Source organism: Rhineura floridana, chromosome 2, assembly GCF_030035675.1.
Source record: "Rhineura floridana isolate rRhiFlo1 chromosome 2, rRhiFlo1.hap2, whole genome shotgun sequence".
NCBI lineage: Eukaryota > Metazoa > Chordata > Lepidosauria > Squamata > Rhineuridae > Rhineura > Rhineura floridana.
Window position 1 is genome coordinate 216,772,338 of NC_084481.1, and position 12,355 is coordinate 216,784,692.

General features: G+C 42.7%; 1 protein-coding gene across 2 annotated transcripts; it reads right to left on the bottom strand.

The window, feature by feature from the left end:
* Nucleotides 1-870: 870 nt before the first annotated feature.
* Nucleotides 871-9,772, bottom strand: HSP90AA1 (heat shock protein 90 alpha family class A member 1). Of its 2 annotated transcripts, none has more exons than XM_061612175.1 (11): nucleotides 9,504-9,772; nucleotides 6,521-6,679; nucleotides 6,067-6,433; nucleotides 5,702-5,835; nucleotides 4,983-5,294; nucleotides 4,469-4,634; nucleotides 3,698-3,888; nucleotides 3,465-3,612; nucleotides 2,846-3,114; nucleotides 1,900-2,233; nucleotides 871-1,601 (listed from the first exon to the last, which is right to left on the bottom strand). In XM_061612175.1, exons 1-11 carry the CDS (start codon nucleotides 9,522-9,524, stop codon nucleotides 1,492-1,494), a joined length of 2,211 nt encoding a protein of 736 aa, XP_061468159.1. In that variant the 5' UTR covers nucleotides 9,525-9,772; the 3' UTR covers nucleotides 871-1,491. The 2 variants fall into 2 exon arrangements, with proteins under 2 accessions (XP_061468159.1, XP_061468160.1); XM_061612176.1 differs by lacking the exon at nucleotides 9,504-9,772 and adding an exon at nucleotides 9,225-9,366.
* Between the last annotated feature and the right edge of the window lie 2,583 nt (nucleotides 9,773-12,355).

Here is a 12,355-nt window from a genome sequence, read left to right on the forward strand (position 1 = left end):
GAGAGGAAGCATAGGACTAAAGCAGTTTCCAGTAAATCACTGTATTTAAACAGGATTAGAACGTTCCCTGTTAATGACAGACGCTCTTGGAGGTCACCGATTCAGACTTGAAGGCACATAACAGAACATTACTGAATGAACTGAGAACTAGGTTTCTGTTAAGTATTGCTTAACTATGTGCACTAATGAGATTGAGTGTGACTTAGGTGTTAAACTATTAGAACTGCCATGTTGCAAGCATCAGTTTCTTTGCAAAAGAGATAGGAAAAGAAGCAGAAGAGATGGATGCTGCACATTTTTTTCTATCAGAGAAGCAACTGTGAGCAGGGTTCCTTTCTGAACCAAAGTACTAATCTTCAGTTAAGTGCTCTTTGTAAAACTACAATGCTCAAGTGTCTGCAGTATGTTTGCCAAGGGAAGATGGGGAGAAAACTGAACTTGGCCACACCCCTATGGCAGGCATCCTAGTGGACACTAGCTACCACCCCATCTCAATAAATTGTTTCTCCTGCAATTAAAGCTCTGTACCAGCCCCCCACAGGATCCAGATACAGCAAAGATTATATTCAATTCCAGAGTCCTACCAAGAGTTCCAAATTGGTATCAACCTGCCTTATCTTTGGGACAACACTGCATTAGTGACATTACTAATCAGAAAGGAGAATAGTGCAGTTTTCTGCTAGTTGCTATTCTAGCTATTGCTGTGGTTCCAAAGCTTTTTCTCCCATGGAGCAGTTAACTTGGAGCAAAGGGTGCCTATCAAGCCTAGGAGGCACCTGTTTATAGCCAGTGCAAGAACTCCAATGAAAACGAAGTAATCTGCATCAGATCTTTATGTTGTTCAAGACATATGCAATATTTTGACCAAGATTCATTCAGAACACTTTTATTTCTAGATACTTCCAGAGTAGAACTGTACATGCAAAACTGCATTAGTCACAATAGATTTACAGTAGATTCTAATCTATGGTAAGTGGAATTTAGAATTCTTTTTACAGTATATAAAAAGACTAAACATCAACATCTTGGAACTTTGAATACGATGTTTAAGTTTTCCAATTTTTTTTAGTTCCAATACCTAGTTACTAGGCATTGTATGTTACAGATGTTCAGTTATCAGAACTTCAGATGTTTAACAGCAACACTGCAGAACACATTTGAGTTCCCAACTTACTCCCCCCCCTTTCTGTCCACAGCCAACCTAAAACCCTGCCTTCAACTTAACCAATATCCTTTACTTGCCAGTATACATAGGATTGTACAGTGTTATACATCAAGAAAAAACACACTCCCTCAATGGCATCTCACATGACCTTAAAAAGCAATATAACAAAAATAAAGGTATAACATTTTCAAAAATAAATATAAAGAGGGAATGCAGACAAGTGTCAAGACTTTTTGGCAGGTCACATTCATAATATACAAAATAACTTATTCAAATCCAAGGGCAAAAGAAATATATCCAAATTTCTCCCCCAAGTAGTCAGCCATTTAATCCACTTCTTCCATACGTGATGTGTCATCATCTCCTTCAAGTGGCGGCATCTCTTCAGCAACTGCTGGACTAGTTTCCTCTGTAGCAGTGTCATCTTCATCTATGCCTATATAAAATTACAAATTGTTATAGCAGTGAACATGTTTTATACTCTTCTGCCTTTGTCTACTGCCAGTTCTTTACTACTCTTAACTACAGAAGTGAAACTTAACTTGATGGTACAAATTCACTGTCAACTTAAGTGAAAGTATTAGAGGCACATGTTTATTGCTGTGTTGACTTTAATCAAGTGTCTTTAGCTAAACAACCCTTGGTTTCTTCAGACAAAAAAAGCTTTCCCAACTACACATTTCGAAGTTGGATCAATAGAAGTACAAGTTAAGAGTTTACGAGGTTTAACTTACCCAAACCAAGTTTTATCATTCTATAAATACGGTTGGCATGTGTCTGGGGATCTTCTAGACTGAAGCCAGATGACAGGAGAGCAGTCTCATAGAGTAAAATAACCAGGTCCTTCACTGACTTGTCATTCTTGTCTGCTTCTGCCTTCTGCCTCAGTGTCTCAATGATAGAATGGTCAGGATTTATCTCCAGATGCTTCTTGGCCGCCATATAGCCCATTGTAGAGTTGTCCCTGAGTGCTTGTGCCTTCATGATCCTCTCCATGTTTGCAGTCCAGCCATATGTACTGGTCACAATGCAGCATGGAGAAGTCACCAACCGGTTGGATACTACAACCTGCAGAAGTACAACACACTTATTCAGAGGACCACTAACTAAAGATGTTACATCACTGATGTTCGCTGTTGCATGCACACTTTGATTTTTTTAAAAACTGTGAGACATCAAGGCCACTTCAAAATACTGTAACATGGAGTCCTCTCAACACCAAGCAAATACACCAACTATATCAGCAGAATCAACCTTTATTTTCTCTGTGCAGACTAGTAATATTCAGGACAAATGTAGAGGAATAGACACAAAACTGGGAGAGGTCACCTTGGGGAACTAAAAGTGGCAAGGTTTAATCAAAGGACAAGTGGGTCATGGCAAACACATTAGGCTGCACTAGAAATTTAAAAACATTAGAAAAGGATTAGAAAGTGCCATAGTGGTGAACACTATAGGCTTTGTATCCAGAAGGCTGGAGAAAGTCTCCAATTCAGTCCTTGGTACCACCAGCTTAAAAAAACCTGAGCTACAAGTTGGGAGATTTCTGTAAAAGCTGTTACTTGGCAATACAAACTTAACTGTTCAAGGCAACTTGTTATCAACTTGCGAGAAACTTAAGTCCTCAGAAAAAGTGACTACCGTTTTTACCTGGAGTTTATATACATGTGTTATGCTTACCTTCTCTACTTTCTTTTCAAGGATATCTTTCATGATCTTGCAGAGGCTTTCAAACTTTGCTTTTTTCTCCTCCCGTTTCTTTTTCTCCTCTTCATCTTCCGGAAGCTCCAATCCCTCTTTTGTTACTGAAACCAAAGTCTTCCCCTCAAATTCTTTTAGCTGCTGTACACAGTATTCATCGATAGGCTCTATCATGTAGATTACTTCCAAACCATGTTTACGAAGACGCTCCACAAAAGCAGAGTTTGCCACTTGATCTTTGGTTTCACCTACAAAGGTCAAGCAAAAAATTTAAATTACTTCTGCTAACCACCACTCCTGTCTGAGCTGTTCAGGTGGAACTGTTTACTCAAGAAAATTTGCCAAGCCATAAAGATGCAGGGTAACACTAGCCTAAACCACTTAAGGCAATGTATACCAAACCTACATGCAACTATAATGCAATAAACCATCCTTGACCAATCCTTAATGGTCGTAGTCTAAAATGCCTCCTTTTGGTGCACAGAGCTCCCCTCTCCTCCAATCCTCAGTTATCCAAGGTTACCAGAATTCCTTTAACAACCAAGAGCTGTAGTCATCTTAGCACCTACACTTAAAAGACTATACAGGTGAAACTTGCCTGTAATATAGTATATATGTTTCTGATTTTCCTTCATCCGGGTGCAGTAATCTTTTAGTGATACCATTTCATCCCCAGATGCAGAAGTGTAGTATCTCAACAGCTCTGACAGTTTCTTGCGATTCTGGGAATCCTCATGTATGCCAAGCTGAAAGAAAATTGTCATTTTGTATGTAAGCTATTACTCCAGACAGAAACTCTCACAGGAAAGTGTTTCCACTGACCCAGCCTACCTTAATGTTTTTGGAAAACTGCTCATAGAACTTCTTGTAGTTTTCTTTATCTTCTGCTAGCTCAGTAAAGAGTTCTAAGCATTTCTTGACCAAGTTCTTCCGGATCACTTTCAGAATCTTGCTCTGCTGCAGCATTTCACGGGAAATATTTAGAGGCAAGTCTTCTGAATCAACAACACCTCGCATGAAGTCTGTGAAGTAGATCTTGATTAGTCCATCATGTGGAGTGAAAGCCTAGTCATTCCTAGACATGGTTTAAGTGTATGTATATGCCTAGCAATGTCATGTTATTTTAAGTTTAGAAAAGGAACATATGTTCTATCTGAAAGATGTTTCCACTTTGATGTTGGATGCCTCCATGAGGGATTCAGCTCCTCCTACTGCCTTCGAGGATGAAGAGCAGTTCAATCCCACCTGGAGGCATCCAAAAATACCAAGGAAGGGAGAAATGAACCTCCCCCAAAATCCTTCCTTGTGTGCAGCCATGCAAACACAGGAATGGGGGGGGGGAAACAAGTGACAGAGTAAAAAAAAAATACAACTGGAAAAAAGGAGAGGAACAAGTTCACAAGGTACAGGAATTCAAGGAGGTAACTCAGGATTATTTAGCAGTCTAAAGGACTCCAACCAGGGTCAGACTGAGGGCAATGTAACTCTTCCCCCTGGAGAGGATGCAAAGGATAGTGGACCCTGCCTGTCAATCCAGTGGGAGGTGTCATTCCTAACATTGAATCTCCTCTACTGCCAACCGGCAAATAGCTGTTTACTTACTCAAATATTCAGGGATTAATTCTTCACAGTTATCCATGATGAACACTCTGCGCACATACAGCTTGATATTATTCTTTTTCTTTCTATTTTCAAACAAGTCAAAAGGTGCCCGTCTTGGAACAAACAAAAGTGCTCTGAATTCTAGCTGTCCTTCCACAGAGAAGTGCTGCAAGAAGAGGGAATTGAATTAGATAAACCTCTAAACAATTATGAATACATGTAAATACTGGACACTATAAAGAAATCCTAACACTTTGAAATTCTTAGGAATTAACAACACCACTGGCAAAGAGTAGGGTAGGAAGTCTGCCAATGTATTACTTTTCAAGTCAGCAAAATTACATGCACCCATTGAACAAGCTACTGTTATAGTTAATATGCCAAACAAGCTACTGTTATAGTTAATTTGACTCTTAAAAGCACAACCATAAAAGTTCATGCTTAAATGAGATACTTTAGAAACCTGATCTACTGTATTACTACTTTTACACTCCAGAGGAAGTAGAAATCTTACTTTGACTGCTAGGTGGTCTTCCCAGTCATTGGTCAGGCTCTTGTAGAATTCTCCATATTCCTCATTAGTAATGTCATCTGGGTTCCTGGTCCAAATTGGCTTAGTCTTGTTTAGTTCCTCTTGGTCAATGTACTTCTCCTTGATCTTCTTCTTTTTCTTCTTGTCACCATCTTTCTTTTCTTCTTCCTCATCAGAGCCAACATCCTCAATTTCAGGCTTATCTTCAGCTTTTTCTTCCTTTTCCTCTTTCTCCTCAGCCTCCTTTTCCTCTGCCTCATCATCGCTCACCTCTTTATCACGCTCTTTCTCCACCTACACAGAAAAGCACAAAAAGATGCAACAAGCTCAGGGAATCTGCATAACTGAATTACATACAGCTCAACTGGAAGGACCATGGTCTGTCTTAACTATTTAATTATCAAAGGATGTACCTTGGAGAAGACCCCCACAATGTATACTGCTTTCTTCCATAACCCTGGACTTCAACTGCTCCCCAGGCTATTAAGATGACCAAATAGTCACATTAAAATGAAATCCTTCACTACAAACTTTCATTATGAGATTTCTTCAATGCCCGAACATGCTATTAAAATCCCTTTAAATCACTTATTGAAGACATTAATATATGGGACCTACTCAATCATTCTGATCTCAAATTAAGGATTATGATTTTTTTAATCTGGTGCACATAGTATGGTGTTTCAGAAGAAGCCACTTACAAAAAGAGTTATTGGATAGCCAATGAACTGAGAATGCTTCTTGACTATTTCCTTAATTCGCCTTTCTTCTAAATACTCTGTTTGGTCCTCCTTCAAATGCAAGATAACCTTTGTACCACGGCCTAAAGGTTCACCTGCAATATAAAGAGTTGCAGAATTTAACTGTCATTGCCAAACTCTATATTGAGAGTAACTGACAACTAAGCAACCATGCTACTAACAGCTAGCTTTAAAATACTTGAGATTTAAATATGTGTATAATACGCTGGTGCAAAGATTTACTGATCTGGTTTATTTGTGATCCAATCCTCCTAGTTGGAATCATGGTCATTTACAAAGTGGGAACATTAATGAACAGCCCTTACCATTGTCTAATCTGACAGTAAATGATCCACCAGCTGAAGACTCCCAAGCATACTGTTCATCATCATTGTGCTTGGTGATCACAGTTACTTTCTCAGCAACCAAGTAAGCAGAGTAGAAACCAACACCAAATTGACCAATCATAGAGATATCTGCACCAGCCTGCAAGGCCTCCATGAAGGCTTTGGTACCAGACTTGGCAATGGTACCCAGGTTATTCACTAGATCAGCTTTTGTCATCCCGATGCCAGTATCCACAATCGTCAGGGTACGATCATGCTTGTTAGGAATAAGGTTGATTTTCAGGTCCTTTCCAGAATCCAGTTTGCTTGGGTCAGTCAAACTCTCATATCGGATTTTATCCAGAGCCTATAGAACACAAAGTAGCTTTTCAATATAGAAGTAGCCTTAGGTGATGTAAGAATTTGTTTTCTGCCTCTTAGATGATTTACTTACATCAGATGAGTTGGAGATAAGCTCCCTGAGAAAAATTTCTTTGTTGGAATAGAAAGTGTTGATGATCAGGGACATCAACTGAGCTATTTCTGCCTGGAAGGCAAATGTCTCCACCTCCTCCTCCATTGGCTGATCTTGTGTCTGCACTTCCTCTGGCATCTACAAATATCAAAATAACAAGATTTTAAGTAAGATCATTGAAAATAACAATAAAATAATTAACAAGAGAATATTTTACACATAAACTGTTTCCTAGGTAGTAAATTCTATGTTGAAATTTTGCAACCTCAAATATTGTACATGCTAGACAAGATTAATTTTTGGACAAAATGAAATGCATTTATTTAATACAGACCCTCTGACAGACTAATAAATCTTAACTAGCTCATGGATAGTTACCAAAGAAATGCTTCACAGCTGTCAGGAGTTCCTGCTAAAAGTTCACATCAGTTTCACCTGTTACAAAGTTGCCTTTGTTTGTTGTTGTTATGTGCCTTCAAGTCCATTACAACTTATGGCGACCCTATGAATCAGCGACCTCCAAGAGCATCTGTCATGAACCACCCTGCTCAGATCTTGTAAGTTCAGGTCTGTGGCTTCCTTTATGGAATCAATCCATCTCGTTTGGCCTTCCTCTTTTTCTACTCCCTGTTGTTTTTCCCAGCATTACAAAGTTGCCTATTTATACCTATTTTTAAGTCACAAGACTTGAGCATCTCAGCTTTAATATTAATAGTGCAGTACTGTCAAACAAGATACGCCTTCCCAGAAATTATAATCACCTGGACCCAATTCAAACAGTACTTCCCCATGTGAGTAATCCCAAACCCACCTTGGGAAAACACTGAAGACGCACTGCACTTTCCAGACTACCATCAATATGAGGACTGTTTCACAATCTATCCTGATAAACAATTTACTTTGCTATGCATAAGTAAGCTGAACTGATTTTAAGAGTTTGACAAATCCACAACCAGGTGGGTAACAGCCAGCATATGGCAATAAGCAGGGCTGTGGAGTCGGTAAGCCAAACCTTCGACTCCAACTCCTCTATTTTTCTACTGTCCGACTACGACTCCACCCAAAATTGCTTCCGACTCCACAGCCCTGGAAAGCGCTGTAAATGTCCTTTTAAATTGGAAGCTCTCATAGGAGCATTTTTATCGCTGTCTGAATATGCACTGATCTTGGCATCACAGCATTTGTCTTCATCTGGGTCCTGTGTCATACAGTGACACACAAAATGTTTTCCATCTTGAGTTATGGTGAAATGCTCAACTACAGCTTACTTCATGGGAAGCTTCTTTGACATTTTGAATTTATATATTTTTTAAAATTGTCAATCAAAATTTGTTTTGAAGCCAATGTCAGAGTCAATACATTTCTACCTACTCCACCCAAAATTGCTCCCGACTCCGACTCCACAGCCCTGGCAATAAGCAAGTAAAATTAAGACCAATGTATGCTCTGTGTGCCCCAGTTGCACACTTACTTCAGATTAAGTCCCACTGAGTTCTGCAAGTAATAATTTGACAGGCAAAAAGCCATTAGTTTTATTGCATGTTTTTGCTGCTGTAACGTAAGACTTTTAAGTTTACACCTCAAACTCAAAAGCAGCCTGCTGTTGGGTGCACAAACTTAACAGCTTTGCCTTTAGGCAAGCTGCAAAATGGCCCGTCTAGTCTAACAAACAGGGAAGACGCTGAAATGAATGAGAACTCTTATTGGCTCTCAAGATGGCAGTCCCTGCGCCACCTGCTGGCCTTGGAGCTGAACACGTGAAAGGCTTCTAGAAACTGCTAGAGTCTTCCCGTCCCCCTTCCTTTTTTTTAACCCCTCCCTTCGCCAGCCCTTGGCAAGCCAATCCTATCCCCGCCACAATGCTGCCAGAGACTCAACGTCCACGCGCCGCGACAGCCATGATACTCCTCCTGCGCGGCGTCTCCCCGCCCCTTCCACTCGCATCCACCCCGCGAGCGCACCAGCGTCCACTCTCTTCCTCCCGCCCCCACCTATTGGGACAGTTAAGTCCGTTCTCCCCGAGATCACATTTGCCCGCCCACTTTCTCTTTCCCCGCCGTGCGAAGCCGGCCTGCAATTGATTGCTCCCATTCATTACTCTGTCGTGGCCGTTCACCAAAAGTTACCTTTCCCCATCCCCCTCCTTTTTAGGAAACGCCGACATGTAATTGTTCGAATTATATAGAACTTGTTCATTAAATACGTAGCGGCCAAAAGATGAACCCGCAAATACGAACAAGATAGCCGCTCACGAAGATGGAAGTCCATCTTTCCCGGGTTAAGGTCGCTTCTCTCCTCCCCGGGTTAAGTTCTCTTCACGGGTCTCCGGTCCCATCCCACCCCCAAGTGGCTCCGATGGGCTCCTCGAGCAGCCCGCGGGGGCTAAGCATTTTTTCTTTCGCCACCCCCCCCGCCACGCGGTACCTGACGGACCCCGACCTTAAACACCCCTACTCCGACCAGTCAGTAACGACTTCTCTCTCCATTCAGGTTTTGAATTTTTTTCTCCTATTAGCCGTTTAAGTCCGAAAAGAGACAAAAACGTTTTACGGCCATTAGGCCACCATCTGTCTTCTCCCACCCTGAATTTTAAAGGAAAAAACGCCTCCATTTTGTGAGGAGCATCGTCGACTTGGTCCCTTCAAGCCGTTAAAATCATCATTACAACAAGCGGCCTCCTCACCTTGTCGTCGGCTATACAAGGCTACGACACGCTTCACCCAGACAACCAGCTCACCCGCTAACTCCTCGCGAACTGCACTGCGCGTCGCCCCCCCCTCACTCTCGCTTTATATATCCGCGCCGCCGCCTCTTTCCAGAACCATCGGGAACCTTCACTGACAGAGAAGGGAGGGGGCGGGAAGTAGGCGGGGATTTGTCTCCCGCGAGGAAAGAGGGGAGGAGCCACGCTTGGGAAAGGAAAAGTGGACAGGATGAGATAGTTTGCGCATGCGCTACTCACATTGCTTTCCTCCTCAAGCATCTGGTAGCCGTCCGCCACTGAAGAGACCCACTAGGATAACGTACAATTGATCTCTCTTCTGCTACCCCGAGGTATAAGGGAGACTGCGCATACCCCAGCGCAAGAGCTCCTCTTATCTCACTTGTCTGGAGGGCCCGTTGGCTCTGGTGCCTCCTCAAGGCGGGAGCGGGAGGGAAAGTCTAGAGCTTAATGCAATGAACTTCTCCCTGCCGTAGCCCCTCCCATGCCATAACGAACTACTGAGTAGGGGCAGAATTGGTCGGGCTCTTCCTTCCCCGACCTTCCGAAGGACTGAAGTGTAGAATCTTACTGGCGTTGCCTTCCCCGCCCCCTCCGCAATGCTCTCAGAATGTCCTAGAAGCAGCGGGAACGTGGTGGCATTTCTCTCAACCCTCCTCACATTCGCAATTAAGAACCGCCTAGAAACACGAAGAACAGCATTAGATAGCGTTTCAGTGTACACGCACGTACATGCATACATAGAAAATAAGTTCTGCTCCTTGAAAACTAACCGTTCGGCTGTCTACAATCCCCTCTCCGCTGTACATATGCGTCTCTGTGTATATTTACCTCAGGATGATGATGCAGTGGATTATGGGCCACGAAAGCTTGTGCCACAATTCGTTAGCTCGTTGTAGTGACAAATAATGTTCTAGATCCTTTCGAGAGAGAGACTACTTACTCTTCCAACCTGGCGCAGTGTGGGAGGGGAAGTGGCACTCGGTAAACTAGATCGAATCGGAGCGAGGTTGCTCCGGTTTTATTATATTATCGCTGTAATGGAAGAGGCCCCCTCAACCCTGCTCTCTGCTTTCTTCACTGGGATTCAGCCCAGGGAGCCAAATCTTCCTTGCTACACCGCTAAGAGAAAGAGAGGGGTGCACACCCACATAGGTACATAGGAAGCTGCCTTATAGTGTCAGACCATTGTTCCGTATTGTCTGCACTGGCCAGCATCGCCTCTCCAGGATTCCAGATGGCAGTTTCTGCCAGTGGTACCAGGAGATCCTGGGGATTGAATCTGGGACATTCTGATGCAAAGCAGATGCTCTTCCACAAAGACTTTGGGCTGTATTCAACTGCCTCCTACTCATAGAACATCAATTGAAATGAATGGATGTTATATCTATTTCACTTCAATGGGTCTCATTCTGAGTAGGACCAGCATTGAATACCACCTGTTGTTTCTGTGGGCAGCAAGGACTGAGCAAGTAGTAAGTGCCACTGCCTTTGATTGCTCATCTGCCATCTCTCTCTGAAAGGTTCCACCTGCTCATGCTCTCTTTTAGGCAGCAGTGTGGGGAGCGCTGGGCTGAGTGGTGCCAGAGCAGTTCCTTATTTCCATGCAAGTTCAAAACACTGCTCAGTCAGAAATCTGAAACAACAACTAAAGCGTATATGTCCCTGAACCCAAAAGTAAGCTTCAGAATACCCCATACCATATATCTCCACAACCAGCAGACTGTCCGCGATAGTGTTCTTCAATCAATTTTTTTGTCTTTGCGCAATGTTCATGAATGCATGTTAACCTCAGCTGACAATAGGAAAGAACCTCACAGTAATGTTTGAGCCACCTCAAATCATACCTATACACCACCTGGAGAGTGTCCTCTCTAAAATGGTGTTGAATAATGTCCAGCCCAATGCTTTTCTTGTGCACAAGACATTGTCAGATATGGGACCCCCATAGTAATAAAGGTCAAAATATGTAGAAATAAATCAGGAACTGTGGATGAACATCCCAAAATATGTTTTGGGCTACCACAAATCATACATCCAGGACAGTGTCCTCCATGAGATGACACTGAATTGCATCTGGCCCAATATTTTCTTTGGGTCCAAACCAGACAATAATAATATTATTATTATTTATTAGACTTTTATACCGCCCGACTAGCAATAGCTCTCTGGGCGGTGAACACAAGAAATACAATAAAATCACATAGTATAATACAACAAAAACATATAAAATAAAATAATCTAAAATCAATCACAGCAGTTTTTAAAATTAAGTTAACTTAAATTAGTATGCCTCGGAAAAGAGGAAGGTTTTAACTTGGCACCGAAAGGATAACAATGTCGGCGCCAAGCGCACCTCCTCGGGGAGACTATTCCACAGTTCGGGGGCCACCACTGAGAAGGCCCTAGATCTTGTCACCACCCTTCGAGCTTCCCTATGAGTGGGAACCTGGAGGAGGGCCTTTGTAGTAGAACGTAGGGTACGGGCCGGTTCGTATCGGGAGAGGCGTTCCGACAAGTATCGTGGTCCCGCGCCGTATAAGGCTTTATAGGTTAATACCAACACCTTGAATCTGGCCTGGAAGCATATTGGTAGCCAGTGCAGGCGAGCCAGAACAGGTGTTATATGCTCGGACCGCTTGGTCCTTGTTAGAGTGCTACTAGCTATGGGCGGTCTAGAAATGAAACAAAATAAATAAATAATAATAAATAATCTGGCCACCGCATTTTGCACTAGCTGTAGCTTCCGAACTGTCTTCAAAGGCAGCCCTACGTAGAGCACGTTGCAGTAGTCCAAACGCGAGGTTACCAGAGCATGAACAACTGATGTAAGGTCCTCCTTACTCAAGTAGGGACGTAGCTGGGCTACCAACCGAAGTTGGTAGAACACATTCCGTGCCACCGAGGCTACTTAAGCCTCAAGTGAAAGGGAAGAGTCTAAAAAGACTCCCAGACTACAAACCTGCTCCTTTAGGGGGAGTGTAACCCCATCCAGGACAGGGTATGTATCCACCATCCGATCAGAGAAACCATCCACCAACAGCATCTGAGTCTTGTCAGGATTAAGCCTCAGTTGGTTAGCTCTCATCCAG